Consider the following 21,489-nt stretch of genomic DNA (forward strand, 5'->3'; position numbering starts at 1 on the left):
GAAATCTCTACAGTGGGGAAAACCAATATCTGACATATAAAAACTAGTTTTCAACATTTTTGTATGAAAAAAGTGGAACAATGTTATGGAAATACAGATTTTAAGCCTCACTGAGGCCGTCTGCAATCTGGGAGAAACCTGTGGCGTTCAGAGCTGCGACCAGGTTCTCCACAGTAGCTTGTGTTCCCTCTCTGTCCTGCCAGGCCACCAGCAGAAGTTTGGCCTGCATGTCGACGTCTTCGCTGTCCGTTTCGATTTCTCGCAACTCTGCCGCCTTCATCTCAAAATGAGAAGCGAGGTTCTTCCACTGAGCGCCCAGTTTGGCTGCTACGTCATCCATCTGCTGGTTCGTCACAAGTTTGCTCTGAATGCTCGGACCTTGAAGAAAATGGAATAGGAAGGACATAAATAGCTCTCTGCTCCAGGCTTGGAACTGCGCTAACACAATAAACTCAATTCATTGTGGGAAGTGGGAGCTTGTAAAACACAGAGGTCAAGTTGGGTTAAAGACATTAAGATGGAAATATGTGTGAAGTTGGAACTGAGGGTCATGCTTTCATCATCTTAAATTAAGCGTATGAAAGAGGGAAAGCAAACATACTGATAGTTAAATTGAATATGCAATGTTATTAAGGGGAAAGGTACAGAAGCAAATTCTGTTTCAGTCCAGTATTTTCTATTTTAGCTCATTGATATCACTTTCATATAGTAGTACAAGTTAAATCAGTAACACCTGCTCTTTCTGGTACAGTCATGTCCATAGATACTTGGACAATGACACAATTTTTGTAATTTCACTCTCTAAAGAAACCACAGTGGGTTTAAAGTCAATCAAAATGTGATTGAAGTAGAGTTTCAGCTACAATTCAAGAGGTTTAACAGCTATTTTTATGAATGATCCCCCATTTGCTCCTTCCCTTTCTCCGAGGCTCAAAATTAAATCAGACAAACTAACAATTTTAAATTTACTGTTTTTAATACCTGGATCTCAAACAGGCATCACTAATTGCTACAATTTATTTTGCCTCTTCATCCTAATGATGGCTTCTTTCACTTGCATTGAAAAATCTTTGGCTCTTACATTAAGGCTTTCAGTGATCAGCTTCCAGGGAACGGGCTGCTCCAGTTACATCTGAGCCTCTATTCACTCCATTAACTACAGTGGATGGAATATTTTTGTCTTCTGCTTCAATCACATCTTGATTGTTTGATTTAGAACACTGACCTCACTGAAATCCAACAATCGACCACAGGTTAGCGTAACATATGAAGCGTGTAGTTGCTCGAGAATGAGAAATAATGAGAATTAAAATCTACTGAGAAGTCAAACAGTCACATCCGGGGCAAATTAAAACCATTCTCCACCAGGTGAAATTGTCAGGAGATTTATGACAACACGGTCAATAAATAAAAGAAATGAAATAAAAAGCATGAAATCATGTGATAGCATTGGCCATGTCACTGATAATGGTGACAGGAAGTCCCCAACCAATAGGACTATTTCCTCCATGATCATGATCACTAAGATCCTGATCATCACCTCCTAACATCACACTACTGGTTTGCAACATGTGTGCCAAAGTGATTCTTTCTCGTTCATTTTGTGCGTGCAAAAATTTACCAACATCGAGAAACCTCATGCTGGGTGATATCATTCTTCATGGGAACCCAATGTAACCTAAAACTTTATTAACCCAATGACAGAATTTGTGTCTAAATACACACAAACACTCAATTTATAATCATGACAATCAAGGTGTAGTGATTCCTGCACCTGTGTAACAACAAAGGTGACCTTGACCTTAAGCACAGCTGAAGACACATTAGTTGATCTTTAACTGTAAGTCTGATTAAATTCTAAATAATAGGAGGAGTAGTGATTCTTGTGAACTTCACCATGACATAAGCTCACTGGTCCTTCGTTTGGATGATCTAATAATAATAATAGTTTCCTTGTCTAAGTGCTGACACACACAAACATATGTGAAGTCAGAAACATCTAGAGTGAAATACAGAACATGTGATGACTTACTGTCATTGCTGTCTTTGAGCAGATTGTCTCCATTATCATCGTCATCCTCTTCTCCTGTCTTTATTTCTTCAGATGGGATGTCCTTCTTCATGAACGGAGAAAAAAAAAAAAAGAAAGAAAAAGGATGGGTTCATGGACTTATGGAAACTCAGTTTGTTTTTGCTTTTTTTTAATAAAATAAAATCCTTACTGGTAGCTCTTTGGCCAACTTGCTGACCATGCTGTCGAGGTAGTCTGCCAGGCTCTTAAACTTCTGGTTTGTTGGCTGAAAGAAGTGTGGACTTCTCCTGGACAGCAGTCTCAAAGCCCGCCAGCCATAGTTTGCATTTCGCACAACCCTACAAGGAGTTACAGGATTAGACATAAAAGACATCAGGAAAATAGTAAATATATGGAAAGTAAATAAAAGAAATACAATTAAAAATAAGTCTCAGGTAGGAGATGGAATAGTGGATTTTCCCCCTCCATGGTTAAGAAAGGTTTTGTAAAAGCCATCTTACTTGTACTCCTCCTCGACCATGTTGGCTGGGTCGGCCTGTTCAATAGCTTCTGCGAAGAATTCATCCAATGACGGCATGAACTCTCTGAAAGAAAGGCCGCAGTTGTAAAATAACAAATGTAGGGTGTATATACAAAAAGCCGAACGTGAACTCATTTCAGGACTTTTCTAACCTGCTGTCTGACTTGCAGGCCTCCATGTTGTCATGATTGAGGTTCCACAGCCGGGTCAACTCATCACTAGCAAACAAGAGAAGAGCTTGAATGACCAAAATTTACAGTTTCACTAAATTTCCAACAATACTTCAGCAGGATGGACACCAATACAGAGAGAAATCTAAGACCAACGAAAAAACCAAACCACACTTCACACCACTCCACCATCCCACCCCCAGATTCAAGCACATACTTTCCCATAAAAATCTTCCGGTCTGGCCCTTTTCCAAGGAAGTCTTCTGGAGCTTGTCTTTTCCTTGTGAGTCTTTTGGGCTTGTCATCTACTGTTCTGTTAAAGAGGCAAACAAGTGGGACCACCTGTTATTTTGGCATGCTATCCAGCATTCCATGCTGCTGTAAAAACTGACTAAACCCTAAATCAAATAAAATGATTATCTGGAACGGCTACTTCAAAACATTACACTGCTGTACCTCTCTTTCACAAAGCTCGGACATCCTTCGTTTTTCCAGGCATTCCAGTTCTCCTCTGTGTTAAGGATGTGCTGTCAGAGATAATGAACATTTATAGTGGGACCAGTGTATAGAGAACAAAAGACTTGACAAGCTGTGAGCGCGTAAACAAAAGCTTCATTTAATCATACTGGTATTCCCAAAGCATGGCTTACCTCAACCATGGCAGCAAACTTGTCCCCATCAGGAGGAATCTCCCTCAGCAGCTGCAAGAGCAGAGCACAGATTAAAGGGGATTTATAACAGAAAGTCGTGATTCACCACCGTTTTGTTTTTTTTTGTTTTTTACACAGTAGGTAGGTGAGCACAAAATATGAGAAAGGACCATTTCTGTTTTTTTCCTTCACAGAACAGAAAATTAGGATTTACAGCTTGTTGTGACATCCACTTGGATTGAACCTATTAGGGTTTCCCTAGTGTTTTCATATACCGTAATTGTCGGGCTATAAGCCGCTACTTTTTGCACAAGCTTTGAACCCTGCGGCTTTTAGTCAGGTGCGGCTTTTCTATGGATTATCCATGATTTTTGTGATATCGTAAGACGATTTGTTTTGTTTGTTCCGCTGTTGTACGGCGCTACGTTGCCTGGAGGAAGGGCATGTGATCAGACACACAGTATCGGGGTTCAAGAGTGGTATGTTGGTCACATGTCCATCCGCCAGGAAACATAGTGCCGTACAAGTAGCGCGAAAAACAAACTTCAAAGTAGCGTTACGCGTTCAGCGGGAGGCGTGGATGACTAGCGGCGATAAACCTGCGAAAAGCAAGTTATGCTCAACTCCACCGGTGGAATATGACAGCGTGAAAAAGTGTGAAAACATCCACGATCACCAACGGATTTCGAAGGGCTGGACTGCTGCATGATGGAGAGGAGGACACCGCCACGGCCCTTCTGAGGGTGTTTGACTCTGACACTGACAACGAGGATTTCTTTGGTTTTGAAAGTGACAACGAAGGAAAGGAGCTGAGAGTGGATGACGAAGCCATCCTGAACCTGTTTGTTTCCGACACTGGAGAAGAGGACTTTGGTGGTTTTAGTGCGCAGGAAGAAGAGAAAGATGGTGGTGAATGACTGACTTTTCTTCTTGTTAAAGCCGTGTCACTGCACCTGAGCCTAAAAGGTAGGCCGAATCTATTTTTCTGGTGTGCTGTAGGTTATTGTTATGTACTACATTTGTTACTCATTTATGAAGCACAGTACATGTTTCGTACTTGTAATTACCGGTACTTGTACATATACCTAAAAAGTTATGCAAATATGTACCCAGAACTTGTTTTTCAAAATATTAATAAAAGGGGTGTGTCCCCAAACAGCCGTCTCTTTCCTGACAATTCCCTTTGTGCATATTCTCTTACATATGATAAGTCAACATTGAAACACCTGCGGCTTTTAGTCAGGTGCGGCTAATGTATGTACAAAACAGGATTTTCCCCTGATTTTAGCTTGTGCGGCTAATATTCAGGTGCGCTCTGTAGTCCGGGAAATACGGTATATACATATATTGTAACAGTGGTGCATGCGTATTAAACGTGGCCAAAGTTTAAATACTAACTTCACACCAGTAATTCTTGCGAGCAAAAAGCTCAAGGCTTCAGTGGGGCCAAATGACAACAGTTGCCTCAAGGTGCTTTATATTGTAAGACACTGAGCCGACAATAACACAGAAAACCCCAACAATCACCAACTGTATGAGCAAGTACTTGGCAACAGTGGGAAGGAAAAACTCCTTTTTAACAGGAAGAAACCTCCAGCAGAACCAGGCTGCCACTCTTTAGGGGTGGGGGAATGAAGACAGGACAAAACACACTGTGGAAATGCAGAGTAGTGTATAAACACAGAGGTGCTTATATAGCACTAGGTAAGTGAAAAAGAAACAGTGCATCATGGGAAGCCTAAGCCTATTTCCGCATAACTTAAAGAGGATTCAGGGTCACCTGATCCAGCCCCCAACTACAAACTTTATCAAAAAGGAAAATTAAGTCTAATCAAGGCAGAGAGGGATAAAAACAAGAAAACTGGCTTAAAAAGAGGCCAGCCTACAGGAAGCTGAAATGGTTTGTTGCAGACAGCGGACCCAATAGTAGAAAAAAAAAAATGCATTTGGGAATGAACACAGGGGCAACACTTTAAATTCCAAATGAACAGCTGCAGTTTCCCAGAGTCATTTCCTCTCAAGAATGAAAACAAGTCAGATATGAGGAAATCATGCCAAATGTTCTGCTGCTGGCTGCAAGAGCAAACTGAAGACCCAGTGTGTTGGTTTCATTTCTGAATGACAATGCCCCCAAAACAATGTGGCTAATGTTTACAATATCTGGGATCACATGCTTGCAGGCAAAACTGGGTGGACTCGGCTGTCACCTTTCATGCTTGAGTGCAAACTCCCTTTGTTTTTGTTCTACCCGCTGTGATAAAAAACAAAACAAAACAAAACTAAATGTCAGTTGTGAAATGAACGTGCTGTGTCTCTTTTGCCTGTCCCACACAGGGATTTTAGCTCACAAACTGAGCTATAATCCCAAGAATATATAAACAACATACAACAAACAATCTGGGAGGTATTCAAATTAACACACACACACACACACACACACACACACACACACACACACACACACACACACACACACGTTTAAATGTGCTATCCACCTCTGATTCATGAAGCTCCACACAGATTAGTACCAGTGTCAGACACATAAACACAACTGCACATACAGACAAGCCCACACATGAACATAGACACACACAGGGTTATTTGTTTGTTTGATTCAATACTTATCTGAAAATGAACTTGATATTTGTTAAAATAAAAATGAAAACTGGGAATAATTTGCTTGTTTTCTTCTAAACATACAACATGAATAATTTAATTCAGTTTAATTCAATAGCGCCAAATAACAACAACAATCACCTGAAGGTGCTTTACTTTGTAAAGACCCAACAATAATTCAGAGAAAACTCCGAACAATCAGATGAGCTGATATAAGCGAGTGCTTGATGACAGCGGGAAGGAAAAACTCCCTTTTAACAGGAAGAAACCTCCAGGAGAACCAGGCTCAATGAGGAGCAGCCACCTGTTGCAACCAGTTAATACTGTGACATTTTGGTACCTATATAGCATACTGTTGCACAAACCTCAGGGTGGTTTGTTGGGTGACCTTTTTTTTCTCCACTAAAATTAAAATTCATTCTATAGAGAGTTTGGCCATTTTATTTCTTATAGATTTACATTTGTGTGTGTCAGCATAACTTAGGACTCACCTGATAGACCAGTTTAGTTGTCTCTTCAATCCACGCAGCCTGGTCATCATTCAGAACACAGCTGGAACTGCAGGAGGAGAAAAATATTAAAAACAATACAAATAAGACTTCAGAATAACCAATACTTTATCAGACAAAGTTTATTTACGAGGTCAGCACTGAGACACTGCTCACCTTTTGAACTTGACCTGACCCTTCAGGTACTGGAAGAGGATGAGGTACTGCAGCAGTATGTGCCGCCTGAAGTTGCTGTCGCTGAGCTGCAAGTCCATCAGCTGGAGATAAAGACGAAAGAAACAAAGTGAGGTAATGTGCAACTCCGATCTTTACAAATATTTAATGGAGATCAGCGACATGTAGATAAATACAGCAAACTCAGAAACGTAAAGCAAATGACACAGCATGAGCAAAACAAGCAGTAAATGCCATGGATATGGAGCCTGCAGTGCAGCAGTGAGGGAACAAACGTTGTCAGAGCGCCACACGTTGTTAGCCATTTCAACATTTGTTTGTGTCTATGTTTTATCCTACGTGTGTTTGACAAGTGAAGATATGACTAATGTTACTCAAACTTACAATAACTCACTGTAGAACTCCAAAGGCAACAAAACCTTATCAACATGTGTTAATATTTGATGATAGTTTTGTTTAGAGGCAAACAGCTGGCAGCCGTTACCGTTTTCCTCCTCCTACCCAGTGCTCTGTTTTGGTCCAGAACTTTGAGGTTTACAAACTAAGTGTAGCATGGAAATTTAAAATGAAGTCTTCTCACCTTCTCACTTGTGAGGAACTTGGCAAAGTAAACATGTTCTCCACTTGATGCTCTCAGCTCTTCCAGCTTCCTCTTAGAGGCCTGCATGTCATCCAGCTTATAGCTTTTGAATACCGCTAGAGTCTCATCTGAGAACTGCGTAGGACAAAAGAGTGATCGTTGACTTTTAATCATCTACTTGGATACTTGCCATCTTAAAAATGAGGAGGAAAGGCATCTGCGGTAAGGTGCATTACCTTAAGGAATGTCATCCATGAGAATTTATCGTAACACTGCACTGGATTTCTGAAGTAGTCCTGCAGTGTCCAGAACTTTCTGTACAGGTTGTAGTCGATTGGAATGGAGCTGCAATAACAATTAAACCAGATAAAGGGCCAATCAAAATGTTTACTTCAACAAATAAACAAAAGAAACAAACCTTGTGATTTATTCTTGAGAAAGCCTTTAACTTACCTCGGTGCAGGGCCATCATCCTCCCCCATTTCTCCTTCCTCCACTTCCATACCATCCTCCTTTTCTTCTGTGTGCTATAAACACAGTAACACATTTAACATTCACAGTTTTTGATTACTTCTAAAGTGCTCAGAATCAGATCTTTACCTTCTGGCCGAGAGTGCTTTCTTGTTCATTTTTGTTGAACACTGTTATATTGTCTAGATTAAACTGGCTCTGGAGATTTAGGCCTGGAAAGCAAACAAAATAAAAAAGAACAATCACTCGATCAGAGAAGCTGTGAATGCGGTTGACAGAGTGCCATGAATGATTGCAAACCTCCTCATCTTCAAAAGGCTTGTGTTGGTTTATTTATTTATAATGATAAAATACTGCTGTTCTTACCTGATTTTTCAGACAGAGGGAAGAGACGTGCCAGAAAGAGCTGGATTCGCCCGCAGAAAACTGTGTTCTGTGATTTGGACAGCCTCCTTAAGAGATCTACACAGACAGGAAAATACACTGCTCTGCATTTTAAAGATAAAAAGCTTCATATGTCACAGAATGATGAGATAAGCTCTTTACCATTGCACATCCTCAATAAATAATTCTTCCCTGCAGTGTAAAAGGAGTTCTGTGAGAAAAATAGAGCACAGCTTTGGTAAACATGTGATCAACGCAGGGCAAATTTGTCGGGGGCTTTACCCAACAGCTGGAATTTATTTACCGATTTCCAGGTGGAGACGTTCTCTTCGACAAAAGAGAAGATTTTGTCACACAGGTCCAAAGGAAGACAGTCCAGCACGTCTCCCAGCAGGACGAAAGGGGTCGTAGCAGAACAGATACCTGCAGTGGAACACAAGTCTTAAGTTTCTTCATACATGACACATTGTCTCTAAGACTTACAGAAGATTACCCGAGCAGTCTGCTTACAAAATGCATGCTTTTCATAAATAAAAAGGGGCAAGTGGATCAGAAGCATATCTGTAAACACCCCCCACAGCATAACAGACCTGCCAAATCGCCTCAGTAGATGTGCAATAGGGATTTCTCACACATATATGTCCAAAAAGGATTTTCTTTGGCTATAAAAGTATGGTATACATATATCAGCCACATGCTACTATGTGCTCATTTTGAGTGATGTATGCTATGAGACTAATGGGAAATAACTTGGCATTCACAAGGCAGTGGCTGATGTTCATATGCTGTGTCACAGATTTTTGCACTGGCTGAATGTTCAAAGATAAAGAACTAAAGAGCTAAAAGACTAATCCAAAAGTGTTTTTGTTTTTATTTATGGTACAGGTTTTGTTCCCTGGCACAAAAGGAATAAGCTATTCATTTTTTTTAAATCCTAAAAATCAGTGTATCACCTGGATCTACTTATGAGACCCCTAGATGAGTAACATACCTTCTGTAACGCCATCAATGCTCAGGTAAATGAGAGCTAGGTAGTCATCACACCTCGCCTTCTGCTCAACCTGGAAACATTTGAAGATATCGTTTGAGGATTTTGAGGGTAATTTCATTTTTTTAAAAGCGAACAAACGCGTACTAGAAACAAACAAACAAAAAGCATTTCTTACAATCAGATCACCAAGAACTCCCCTCAGAGCCTGATCGAGGGTTGTCTTCTTTTCCGCCTCACTGTAACATGAGAAAAACAAGCGATCAGTAAGGTTGCATCCCTTCCTCCATTATTATAGGTTATAATAGCCAACAGAAATGATTACAATACAATAAGTAATTACATTACAATAAGTTAGCAAGAACTAACAACTTCACTTACTTGCCGGGGATCTGGTTAAAAATACTGATCAAAGGTTTGATGCTTTTTCCAGTCAAAGCCTGGACGGCAGACGCCTGAGATTGTGTGAAGAAGAAGAAGACGAAGAAGAAACATTTATGAAACAAACGACATCGTTGGTTAGCATCTGCGTTAGCTTAGCTTCATCTGTTACCTGCTATAGTAACAACATGCGACATGCTACATTAACAAACCCAGGCTAGGATTTCAACTGTAATCTAAAATATATGACTGCACATATATTTATAAGTTGCTGAGGTTCTGTGTTTTCTTACCGTAAATTTGTCTTTAGCGTCGACAAAATTAAATGAAGACGGCGACATCGTCTCTTTTTGGAAACCGGAAGTGCCGATAAAGTTGTTCCGGTTTCTTTGAGCGTGGGAAAAGGTCGAGAGCGGTGCAGGATTTAAAATTAATTACAGTCAAGGTGCCATGTAAAAATTTATGTCTCCAGCGCACTTTCCACCATTAAAAACAATTGCAGTCGTATCATGCAAATTATTATGGTAATGGTGTAATTTTAAAATATTTTCCTCACAGTCAGTACATCATATTTGCCTAGTTGGTAAACTAACACTTTTTAGTGTGCATGAGAGTCATAACAAGGACTTAAGAAATAATGGAGGTCCAGGAGCCTTTGGAGAACATAACCAGATGAAGATAACATAGGCTGTTCACATGAATCTCATGCATACACTGAGTATGTAAAAAGTTCTCCTCTGGCCTTTCCCTTTTCTCCTTTCAAACTTTCATTTATTTGTCTCCTCTGATTTGATCTTTTTTCTACATTTTCGATTATTTTTTTTCACATTTATATGAACTTTTCTGTGCTATGAAGAAAACTGAAAACATACAAGGTGGTTTACCCTCTACATGCTTGAAAGCAAAGGCAATATGTGTCAGTACTGGCCACTACAAAAAGGCCTAGTAACCATGAAAGACTAGCTATTGAATTTCATGCACATATGCTAAAGTGGGCATGAAGATGTGATGGGGAGATATGTGACTTTCTTAAATGTCATATCAAAACCAAAATGTATGAAAGAAATAATTTAATATTTCTTGCTGAATGCAAAATTCCAGATGAAATAGAAAATTTACCTTGTAATATACACTTTATCTGTTTCTTCATGAATCTAGTCTGAGCAAAAGGACGAAAACCTTTTCGTCCTTTTGCTCAGACTAGATTCCTACTAAAAGTGGCACAATTAGGGCTGCCACGATTAGTCGACTAGTCACGATTAGGTCGACTATCAAAATCGTCGACGACTAATTTAATAGTCGACGCGTCGTTTGAAGCTTTGTAAGATCCCAAAAGACGCAGGAATAAGTAGCAGGATTTAAGAGTGTAATAACGGACTGAAACAGAAGATGGCAGCACTGCATGTACAAGGATGCCAGCTGCCGTTAAACCCCGAAGAAGAAGAAGAAGCTGTGTCCCAGAATTCATAGCGCAGCCCAGCTCAGTTTCCAACAATGGCGGCAGCTAGTTAGTTTTAATATTACTCTTATTATTCTTTCTGGGTCACAAAATAAACGTTTAACATATTTTCAGGCGAGAATGTAGCTGTGTAAACCTCAAATATCTGCTCAGTTTATCAGGACACCACATATTTTCAAAAGCGCTCCGACGTTTTCGGAGACATCTGTTACCCACTAGCTCGATAGCAAGCCGGGGGCTAGGTCACTAGAGCCGTGAGAACACCGGACTCCTGGCAAATTGTTTTCAAACCCGCTACTCAGGTTAAACATGATATATAAGTCACTTAGATAACTTAACAATGTTATTGTTTGGCTTTTTTTTAGTATTTTATTTGTTCCTGAGTAAATCGGTTTGGCTGAGATTAAAGTTATAGTTTTTACACAGCTAAATAAACATCAAGCAGACAGCTGATTATCAGAAGTGTGAGATGCTCGAGAATATACTCTGGTGTCCTGTTATATTTTAGATAGCAAGGAGTTTATTAAACTTCACCGAAACAATCTGCAAATTTCATTAAAATTTAATAAACTATCATCTTGTCTTTATTTTTAGTTAGCACAGACCTTAAACACTTAAAGCTGTAAGCTAATGATAGTTATATTAGAGCAGATGCTGCTGGTGCAATAAGCTGTACGTTTTACGTCCAATGGATGATGATCTGATTAGTCGACTAATCGCAAAAATAATCGGTGACTAGTCGACTATCCAAATAATCGTTTGTGGCAGCCCTAGGCACAATGCAGAAACATCTCTGGGTGCATGTCCTTCTGTGTGGTATTAGGCAGCTGGTGGATTGTTGGGCGACCTGGGCACCCCTTTTGCTTTAAGAAGCCATGAAAAAAGCTGTTGCACTGATGAAAATGTGTCATCTTTTTGGCTCGAACTGAAGGGTTTTGCAAATCCACTGCAAACCCTAATGAACACATGAGCCTTGCTGTAGCATTGTTGGGTGCAAGTATGGTACAAACAAAACCTCTGACCGTACCCACTGTGACTGAACAACGTTCAGTTATTCTCTCCACTTTCAAACTGTGTATGCAGACATTAAAAATAATAGCTTAGATTTATACACTGCCTTTCAAGAAACCCAAAGCCCCTTTACAAAAGAGTCTAAATAAGTCTACATTAGTATTAGTTTAGGAAAAAAGCAGGATGGTGAGTTCAACTTTTCCAATGCACAACATTATTTGAAAACTATATCTGAAGAGTGCATATGCCATGGAGATTAGTGGAAACCACTTTTTGTGATTCCTCAGAATCTGGAATAGACAGACATTTTTTTGGTGTATGTGTTTAATCTTTGTGTCACAGATTGCCCTCAGTATAGCCATGTGGGTTAACCCAAGTTAGTCCAGAAGGTGGCAGTGTTTCATACCATTTAGTCCCACGTTGCAGTTAAAAGCAGGGGGGTGTCAAGGCAATTTGATCTCAAATGGGCCAGAGCAGTAAAACAATTGCATAACAACGCGCCTTTAATTCAAGTAAGCAAAAGTTCCAATTTGTTAGACCATCTATTTAGAAAACATGTTGAAGCGGTTGGATAAAATAAAATAAGTTCAGATTCAACAGTATGTCTTATTGCATGTCCATTACAGATCACAGTGAGTCTAGAAATGCATAAAACCATCAGATGAAGAGATTTGAGGTCTAAAGTACAATATTATTTTTCTCCGTATGACTCAAATAAATTTGTCAAGAACAACAAACATGCTTTATACTTTTATATGTGCATGAAAATAATAAAATAATAATAAAATAAAAATAATAAAATAATAAAAACTTCAATGAAGTTTTTAAACTTTGTAAATCCATTTAAATTTCTAAATTGGACCCTTTAAAAGATCAGTTTCCATTTGCATACACGGACCATAAGGTGCATGTGTATATGTGTGTGCTCTTAGCCTATATGTTTGACATTCACTCTCTCCTGGTCAAAGTCCCTTTAGTGTTTTTTTACCCTAATTTCTATACCTGAAGCATAGAATTAAAATTCTTAAAATTCTATTGTAGACGTCCTGCGTAGTTAGAGTTCAGGTCAGGGACAGGCCAGTGTGTTCAGGTTTGGCATTCAGTGTTAATGAGTACCTAACGGAGGTCACTGCAGTCATGCTGATGTGTTTTGTGCATGTGTGTCTTTGTGAAGGAACATTTCCGTGTGTTGTGGCCATACAATTGACATTGCAACTACTGGGCTGCGGGACTTGAATGCGTTGATATGATCTACTGTTCAAAAGGTCACACAGAACAGTGAGCTGTTATGTCAGTCATTAATGATCCAGTCTGTCATTGTTTTATTCATAGATTGAAGCTGCTTTAAGTATTACTTTGTGGCGTAAAATACAAGACAGATTTTATTCTGTATTTACATATATCATAAAGAAAAATAAGCATCCGGTTAATGCATGTGTATCTAATGTAATGTGTTTGTGCAATAAAAGATGATATAATAGAGCAGGGGTGGGCAATATTAATAGCCACCCCTGTTTTGGAGTTATAGCAAGCCCCTGCACCTTGGGCATTCAGCGAGCGTTTGGTGAATTTCTTCTGCCTTCATTTCGTTCATTTCAAGTTGCATGAACACTGTGTCCTGTGTTGATCTCTCGTCTTACATGCCTATTTACATGCCAAAGACTCTAAACTTATGGAGTTCTGTAGATGCGGGACCAGCCACTCGCTTCGACAAAACCCTGTTGTTATGATGTCTGTTAACTGGTTCTACGATTGTTGTGCTGATGTTTGGAAAAAACACTAAAAAGCTGTGAAAATGTAGGCCAGCAGTGTCACGTAGAAAGAGCTGAGGGATCATTTTAATCACTGCGTTGTCGTACTGGTCATGAAAAGGGGAAGTGAGAAGTGTGCTCCTCTGCAGTTTTCATTGGCACCTTGTTTCTCACACAGGCTTCTGTGCACAGTTCCCCAGATATCTAACTGCAACCCCTTTCCACTCCCTCTCACAGCAACACCCACTTTCTGACACAGCTGTGTTTTTTTTTTTTTTGAATGTTTGCCAAAAAAGCAGAAAGCACTGGTAAGAAATTCTTCGCTTGAAGATTAGAATCCGGCAACCTAATCTACAAGCTTCACAAACTGACCAGCACTTAGTTAGTGACAAGAAAGCTTGTGAACACTTGAATTTGTAGGTTTCTAAATGTTTCCTGATCTTTGTGAAAGTTACTTTAAAAGACACACTCAGACTAAACTAATAACCTATAAACACTTTTACATTTATTGGTAATAGTAATGGACCAGTTCTTATATAGTGTTTTTCTACTCTACTTGAGCACTCAAATTGCATATTTCATGTCTGTATTGCAAGTGAAGGGCATCACATTGAAATTGTTTGAAGGAATTTTATAAAATGATGGTTTTCTCTGGGTGCTTTTGGGCTGAATATTCATTTTGCACTCTGAAATCAGTTTAAACCAGGTCAGACATTCTGTCTCTGTTGTTTATTTTGTCTAGATAAATATAATTAGAGGTCTGCTGAATGCTCGCCAATGCCAAGAATAATCGGGGCAACATGGGAGCCAAATAATTTGCAGAACACTTTCAGACAGAAATGCCTGAGGGGCAACAAAAAGAGCTTTGTCTGTGTTTTTGGGGACAAACTTCAAAACAAGAGGCTAAACACAATGCTCTGACCCCCGAGGTTAAGCACACAAAGGAAGGAGATTTTTGACTAGCTGTGGTCATGTGACTAGCCTCTGCGATTTGACCATAAAAAAGAAAAATGTGAAGAAGTGCCATCATGTCATACAAAGGAGACAAACCCATCAAGGGAGTTTTCCACTGATGCACGATACAAGCTTCACGAAAAATGAATGTGGTTGCTCTCGTATACATTATGTAGAAGAATAGTATTAACTACTGTTTATAGTGAGGAAGGCCATCGACCACATACTGAATACAGATAAATATTTTTTATCTGATTGTTGCATTTAAATCTAATGAAATACAATTACTTTTGCAGTCTATGCAGCTTGTGTAGCTATTTCCTCTTCGCTTGTGACGCCAGCATTTGAGTTTATTGAAATCATGCATTATGCTGCATTAAGTATGTTGTCTTGTAATCATCATGGTAGTGATTTTCCATCATGGCTTTCACCTGCCAAGTGCTTTACCACTTCGCATGGCATTGTAAAATTATTTGGGACAGGGACACTTTGTTAATGATCATCCAACACAGAGCAAGAAACGAGGGGATGTGCATCCAAACGCATCAGTCATCCAGACTGGATTTTAAGCTTACAATAATTCACGCATATATTTATACAACTTTGGCTGACTGCCCCCACATTACGGGGTTCCTGTTGGGAAACATTCACCTGTGGGGTTTAAAGTCATATGATGGTTATTCAATGATTAGCCCAGGGTGTGGGGACCACCAAATATCTACGAGCCATAAAAAATGGGATGTGAGAGGGGCGCATGCACAGATGGAGAAAGGACATTCTTATGACACAGGCAAAACAGGAAATCTCCATTATGGCCACATGTTATCTAATCAAGCTGCGAGGAATTTTAACGTGCTTGTATGTGCAATTAACTGATCCACATCCTTGTGTTGTTTCACGGGTGCAACGAGATGATTTTGGGATTGTTGCCAAAAACCTAAATTATGTATACAGATTGGAATGCATTGTAAAGGAAGCACTGATGAGGCCAGCGGGATGTAAACATACACTGCGTTATTCTGGTGAATACATATAACAAATGAGGATGCACTGACCTCAGTTTGAAATTTGTCCAGTACCAAACTGTATGAATATGAATACACAGAGAAACTTGACTAAAAAGCATCTTTATTAAAGGAGTCATTGTTCAAACAACACATAGAACAGGCGATTGTGAAGACACACACTGCAAAATAAGAATAAAACTGATGGCCTTTTTAAAGTATAGTAAAAAAATAAATAAAATGCTGACAGATAGAAAAGCTAAAATTTCACATTGTTCACTGTTTTGGCCAGTGACTTGGCCCCGGACTATTGTTTTCCTCTCCATTTATCTCCACATATTCTTCTTGTGGACCGTGAACCAGGATGCCAATGCGACTACTAAAGTTGCGTGTTTGTGGATACAGAAGGAAATCATAGATAAGAGATGCCGCTATGCCACCACACATCGGTGCCAGCCAGTACACCTGGAACGAAAGCAGAAATGAGTTTTATCTTTGACAAAATGAAATGGATAAGGAAAATTGCTCTTTTTTTTGGATAAAAGGCGTTTTGATAAACGGCTACCCAGTGGTTTTTCATTTTGCCCAGTATCAAAGCCGGCCCAAAGGAACGAGCAGGGTTGATGCCACATCCAGTGAAACTTATCTGTAAATGTAAAAACAAAGCATATCATTTATAAGTAAATACACTCATGTGATGGAATAATTTTTGTTATAATTTAGAATGGGAATATCTTATCCATACACAAAGACGATGGTAGGGGGCTAATCTTGCATATATCTTTTTATAAAATGCATAAGAAATGCAGTAGCTCTACAGAAAATGAGTTTTAGATGTGCCGGATTTACCGCAATAAACTTTTTTTTTAAAAACTGTATTAAATCACAAAGATATTGAAAACTGTTAACAGCCCAAGAAGCTTCATTGAACTACTTTTTGCACCAAAAACCAAGGCGCTGACTTGTTTATCTGCATCTGTTATGTTTCCAGGCAAACACTATTTAAAACGGTTATTGGCAGACTTTTATTAAAGTCGACATATGTTGCTGACTTGTGTTCGACTCAATGTGACACTTGTGTAGCCGCCTTTGAAACTGTGATTTGCCGAACCCCTGCCACACCACCCTGACGCACATAGAAATACTCTGCAGAATTGGGTAACATAGTGTAGGGAAAATCTTGAATCGTAAATTGAGAGAAACTGTGACACCCACCAACGCTAACTGTACAGGATATTTGATTTACAACAACAAAGCTGCTTTAAAAATGATCAAGATGCTTAAATAGTGCAAAAAGGTTCAGGCATGCTTTGACAAACAGTTGCTATTTAGCGATTTATTCACCCTCAACTTGATATTAAATAATACCCTTTAATGCTCTGCTCTGAGCAGTTTTATATAAAATGAATGCACATGTGCCTGATCCTTCTAAGATGACAGATTTCAGGAGGATGGATTGCAATCAGCTGACTGCTACTCATATAAAAATTCATACAGATTTTGATTGCGATTCACTTACAGCTGTTAAATGCCCAAGTCCCACCGACAGCCCAATAGCCAAGGGTGCAGAGCCTGTAACATCAGTCCTTCGCTTGTCAGTCACTGCTATGATACACAGAACCAGCTGAAGGGTGGCAAAGAATTCGATGGCAAAACCTGCTCCTACACTGACATTTAGCTGCAAAAGACAATTACTGCCCATTAGTCCAACTAGAGTTAGGCTTGATTAGACTGAATGTGCTGGTTTATGTGTGAAAACCAAAACGACAAGTGCAACCTCTTACCGCATTAACACCAAGAGACTCTCCAGGCTTATATCCATTCACAACAGCACTGGCTGCAATTGCCCCAAGCATTTGAGCGAGGATGTAGAACGCACATCTGAGTGCACTGATCTGGCAGTTGACCAGGAGGCCCAGGGTGACCGCAGGGTTCAAGTGTGCTCCACTGATGTGCCCCAAACTCTGAGCCAGTGTGGCAATGGCTAGTGCAAAGGCCAACGAGACCTTTATTTCCTGAGCAATCATCTGATTTTTATCATTGCCCAGACCTATTCCAACAATAGAGGATAGGCCAATAAGTATGAACAGTAACATACCAACAAACTCTGCAGCCACAGCCCTCCAAAATGCCCAACTCTTTACTTCTGTCATCTTTACCCCTTAAGAATCTGTTAAAACATGTATATGCGTCACTATTTATAGTTTGTGGAGAGGGGAGGGGAAATGACAAAACAGGAAGATGTTGTGCTGTGCAAGATTTCATGTAACACCAGAAAGACAAGTGTAGCTTTTCTCTTTTTATTTGATATAGCAGAATTTGTTTTCAGACTGGCTCCTTTGATTATTCTACAACATCCTCCAGCAGGGGCTCTGTTTCACATTCCTGTTCCTGTTCCGGGGCCCAGCAGAGCAAGATTTTAGTTTTTTCTTTGAAGCTCTCGTCACTGGGTGCCAGCACATAATTATACAGAAGCGCTGCCACCACTCCAGCACTCATCGGTCCAGCCCAGTACACCTGAAAAACCAAAGAAACCACATCAGTTACAATCTGAATGACTTGTAAGCCCAGTGACTTAGAAAAAGGTCACATTTTCAGCTCGTGTGTCACCAATACATACCCAGTGATCATTGAACGCCTTCTGTATAACTGCAGGTCCAAAGGATCGAGCTGGATTGATCCCACATCCCGTGTAGGAGATCTGCAACCCATAGAGGAAAACACCACTTGCTTGCCTGGCTGTACATCGCTGATTACATGAAAGGCTGATGTACAGCCAATTCACTCTGAGCCAATCTATTGTGTTGGCTTCTGCAAGATGGAGAAACCATCTGCCAAATTAATGACATGGGAAATAAATGAATGTTTTCATGTACTCACCCCAGCAAGATGTCCAAGCGTTACAGAGAAGCCATATGCCAGAGGTGCAAATCCACCAATGTCACGTCTTTTGTCATGGAGTGCCACCAAGCACAGAACCAGCTGCAGAGTGAGCATGAACTCCATGCCAAAACCTTGAGCTGGGCTGATACCATTTAGCTAGAAATGATAATACCAATGGGATTAGAGGATTTTTATACCCTACAGTGCTTCCATTATTTTAAGCATGATGCTCATCATTTCACATGACTGCTACAAACAGTTAAAATGTGACATTAAGACTACAAACAGACCTGAAGAGTTAAAATTGTCACTCGAGCAAGGCTGAAGGCAATTCTTTGAATGCCACTTAGTCCAAGTAGCAAATATCATTTAAGGCTAATATTATTTAGGAAAATCATGGACTCCACCTTACCTCATTAACTCCAAGTGAATCAACATGTTCTGCCCTGATACCATACACAATGGCACTGCCAACCACTGCCCCCAACATCTGAGCCAACATGTAGAAGAGGGCTCTGAGAATACTTATACGACAGCTGGTCACCAGGCCCAGGGTGACGGCAGGATTCAGGTGTGCACCGCTAATGTGACCTATGCACTCGGCTAGCGTGGCGATGGCCAGGCCGAAGGCAAATGCCACTTTGATCTCACGATCAAGGTTGAAATCATTTGGATCTCCTACTGCAGCAGAGAGGCCCATGAAAATAAAGATGATCATTCCCAAGAACTCCGCCAGAACTGCCCTCCAAAACGACCACGACTTAATCTCTGACATGGCTACTCAGATAACGTCCAGTGATAACAGACAGCTTTCAAAGGAGCACCTGCGTGCTACAGAATCTAGCAACTCAAATTTTGCTCCACCAGTGAGCCACCTGAAATTGTGAGTGACATTCACAGGCATTTATCAGGTGTGTGCCTTTAACAAATCAGGCCTAATTAGAAGCAGCTGAGAGATGTGGGCTTCACCCAGTGAGCGTGACCTCCAGGTCTCCTGCTCTGCTCATTGCTTTTCTAGTGTTACTGAAGGAGATGCTACGTTTCTCATTTAAGACGGCAAACCACAACAGCAGCTCAAAAGACAGGACTTTGAATGGAATTGAATGGATCTGATGGAAATACAAAGAAAGTGTTTAAATAAGCAAAATGTATCAATTAGTACAAAAATATCACATGCAGTAAGGGGCAGCTTGGAGATTATAATTTTATCCAGGTTTGAGTCATTTTAAAATTTTCATTTAAATACATTACTGCATTAATACAATAATATAATTAAAAATTCAAAACAAACTCTTTCAAATGTCTAGTGACTGATAATTTTAAAAGAAATACAAGAAAAGATGATGGAGCGCTAAGGAGAGAATAAATAGGCTGGAGGGTGTAGGTGCTACTGCCATGCTAAATGGTTTCCCCATCTTTCAGTCTACTTGTTTTATTCTGAGCAGGGGCACGGTGCTTTGAAGTTAACATCTGTCATTTGCCACTGTGAAGGAAATGGGAGCTTTTGAATTCACGACAAGGAAACCAGCCCCTTGTTCAGCTTTTCTGTGTGAAAGAGCTGGCAGGTTAAAGGGTCACACTGCTTCTTGTCTTCATCTTTGAAAGAAAGATGAGAAGCCCTCCATAGAATCACATTTTACTTGGGCAGCATTTTTCTTCATCAAACAAATGTTTGTTTGTTTTTTTACTTGCACATCACTCTGATTGATTCTTCTGTTTTTAATGTTGACTTCATTAAAAATCAAGTTTTCTTTTTTCTTTTCTTAAAAAAAAAAAAAATCTGCCTGAGATAGCATTAACATGTGTTTTGACTATAAAGAATGTTCACCCAGGAAAGATGCTAGAATGACTGGGATGACATGGCATTTAATATAGGGCTGTGCGATATGTCCAAAATCTCATATCCCGACATTAAGACATCTATCGTCCGATAACGATATAAATCACAAAAATGTAGCATTTTTTGTAAAATCTGTGACTCTCGGGCAGCTCGACTTGCGTGAAGTGTTTCCAGCTGGGCGTCGCGTACCTGGAGTCGAGTGTTTTAACCGATGCACGAAACGATACATTTTTAGACATAAGTTGTAACGGCCGCCATTTTCTTTGTGAGTATTTATTGCATGGCGTGCTGCGGGGAAAAGCCTGTTCTAACGTTTGAGTCTAAGGTTTATTTTTTAGCAACTGACGGCTCATTTTTGCTTCTCATTCGTAAACACTGTGATTCAGTTTATTTTGAAAAGTCTCAACAGGATCTTGAGCTTTATTGTGAAAGGTTTATGTGGAACAAGCGGACACACGGTGTTTTTACCGTCGTTGTTGCTAACGACAACGCATAAAAACAAACGCTTGTCTGTCTATAGTGTGGTTATATTAAATATAAGAGAAAGAGAGAACTTTAAGAAATTAATATAGCCACTACAGTGACCATCAAAATAATGAAAAAATATTGCCTTAAACAGTTTATTTTGCGACAACGCGAAACAAACGATAGCATAAAATGAAACGATAGACGTTTTCATATCGTCATCCGATATATATTGTTATATCGAACAGCCCTAATAACACGTGATAGCATTTTAAGATGTAATGAACTGAAGTAAATGCAAATGTTGGTACAGGAGGTTATCATTTCTTGTTCTTTAAGCTCTGTGCTTGCAGACCATATTTTATTTCCTTAAAGATCAGCACTTTATCTTTTGGCACACGTGTATCTTTAAAGGTACTCCTTGATTCTGTAGTGTGCTGTAAGCCCAACATCCTCCACAGGCAGTGGAGGTTTGCTTTTGTGGAGTGACGACTAACAAGATCAGAGCCTAAAAATGTATCTCTGTGCACTTTCTGCATACACATAATACTTTTTCTTGTGAAAGTTGCAAGTTTAAATCATGCAAAAATAGTTGTAAATTAATTGACAGTTCTTACAGCCAAATGGCATGAAATGTTTCTGAAACA

At 39.7% G+C, this 21,489-nt stretch overlaps 3 protein-coding genes across 3 annotated transcripts; all 3 read right to left on the minus strand.

Annotated features, from left to right (window-relative positions):
- Positions 1 to 11: 11 nt before the first annotated feature.
- thoc1 (THO complex 1) lies at positions 12 to 9,823 on the minus strand. The gene is made up of 21 exons (XM_085377868.1): positions 9,769 to 9,823; positions 9,476 to 9,549; positions 9,273 to 9,333; positions 9,098 to 9,167; positions 8,411 to 8,529; positions 8,269 to 8,317; positions 8,089 to 8,184; positions 7,852 to 7,934; positions 7,705 to 7,778; positions 7,488 to 7,596; positions 7,252 to 7,386; positions 6,654 to 6,754; positions 6,480 to 6,546; positions 3,373 to 3,423; positions 3,179 to 3,249; positions 2,940 to 3,035; positions 2,705 to 2,770; positions 2,533 to 2,616; positions 2,223 to 2,370; positions 2,033 to 2,117; positions 12 to 378 (listed from the first exon to the last, which is right to left on the minus strand). The coding sequence occupies exons 1-21, from the start codon at positions 9,814 to 9,816 to the stop codon at positions 101 to 103; spliced, it is 1,965 nt and encodes a 654-aa protein (XP_085233994.1). The 5' UTR covers positions 9,817 to 9,823; the 3' UTR covers positions 12 to 100.
- A 6,107-nt stretch (positions 9,824 to 15,930) lies between these two features.
- Positions 15,931 to 17,807, minus strand: LOC146613308 (aquaporin-1-like). Its single transcript, XM_085378769.1, has 4 exons — positions 17,439 to 17,807; positions 17,174 to 17,332; positions 16,220 to 16,300; positions 15,931 to 16,119 (listed from the first exon to the last, which is right to left on the minus strand). Exons 1-4 carry the CDS (start codon positions 17,805 to 17,807, stop codon positions 15,931 to 15,933), a joined length of 798 nt encoding a protein of 265 aa, XP_085234895.1.
- A 190-nt stretch (positions 17,808 to 17,997) lies between these two features.
- LOC146613309 (aquaporin-1-like) lies at positions 17,998 to 19,312 on the minus strand. The gene is made up of 4 exons (XM_085378686.1): positions 18,950 to 19,312; positions 18,535 to 18,693; positions 18,275 to 18,355; positions 17,998 to 18,171 (listed from the first exon to the last, which is right to left on the minus strand). Exons 1-4 carry the CDS (start codon positions 19,310 to 19,312, stop codon positions 17,998 to 18,000), a joined length of 777 nt encoding a protein of 258 aa, XP_085234812.1.
- Positions 19,313 to 21,489: the final 2,177 nt, after the last annotated feature.

This window comes from Diplotaxodon limnothrissa, linkage group LG18 (assembly GCF_057381915.1).
Source record: "Diplotaxodon limnothrissa isolate DT_005_m linkage group LG18, D_limnothrissa_male_GT1.1, whole genome shotgun sequence".
Taxonomy (NCBI): domain Eukaryota; kingdom Metazoa; phylum Chordata; class Actinopteri; order Cichliformes; family Cichlidae; genus Diplotaxodon; species Diplotaxodon limnothrissa.

Coding starts and splice junctions, on each gene's coding strand:
- LOC146613308 (XM_085378769.1), bottom strand. CDS start 17,807: ATGACAGAAGTAAAGAGTTGGGCATTTTGGAGGGCTGTGGCTGCAGAG. Junction 17,333..17,438: donor AGTCTCTTGGTGTTAATGCG/GTAAGAGGTTGC, acceptor TGTCTTTTGCAG/CTAAATGTCAGTGTAGGAGC. Junction 16,120..16,219: donor GCAAAATGAAAAACCACTGG/GTAGCCGTTTAT, acceptor CTTTCGTTCCAG/GTGTACTGGCTGGCACCGAT.
- LOC146613309 (XM_085378686.1), bottom strand. CDS start 19,312: ATGTCAGAGATTAAGTCGTGGTCGTTTTGGAGGGCAGTTCTGGCGGAG. Junction 18,356..18,534: donor CGCTTGGACATCTTGCTGGG/GTGAGTACATGA, acceptor TATGGGTTGCAG/ATCTCCTACACGGGATGTGG. Junction 18,172..18,274: donor AGGCGTTCAATGATCACTGG/GTATGTATTGGT, acceptor TTGGTTTTTCAG/GTGTACTGGGCTGGACCGAT.
- thoc1 (XM_085377868.1), bottom strand. CDS start 9,816: ATGTCGCCGTCTTCATTTAATTTTGTCGACGCTAAAGACAAATTTACG. Junction 6,547..6,653: donor GGTCAGGTCAAGTTCAAAAG/GTGAGCAGTGTC, acceptor CTCCTCCTGCAG/TTCCAGCTGTGTTCTGAATG. Junction 2,617..2,704: donor GCCTGCAAGTCAGACAGCAG/GTTAGAAAAGTC, acceptor CCTTTCTTTCAG/AGAGTTCATGCCGTCATTGG.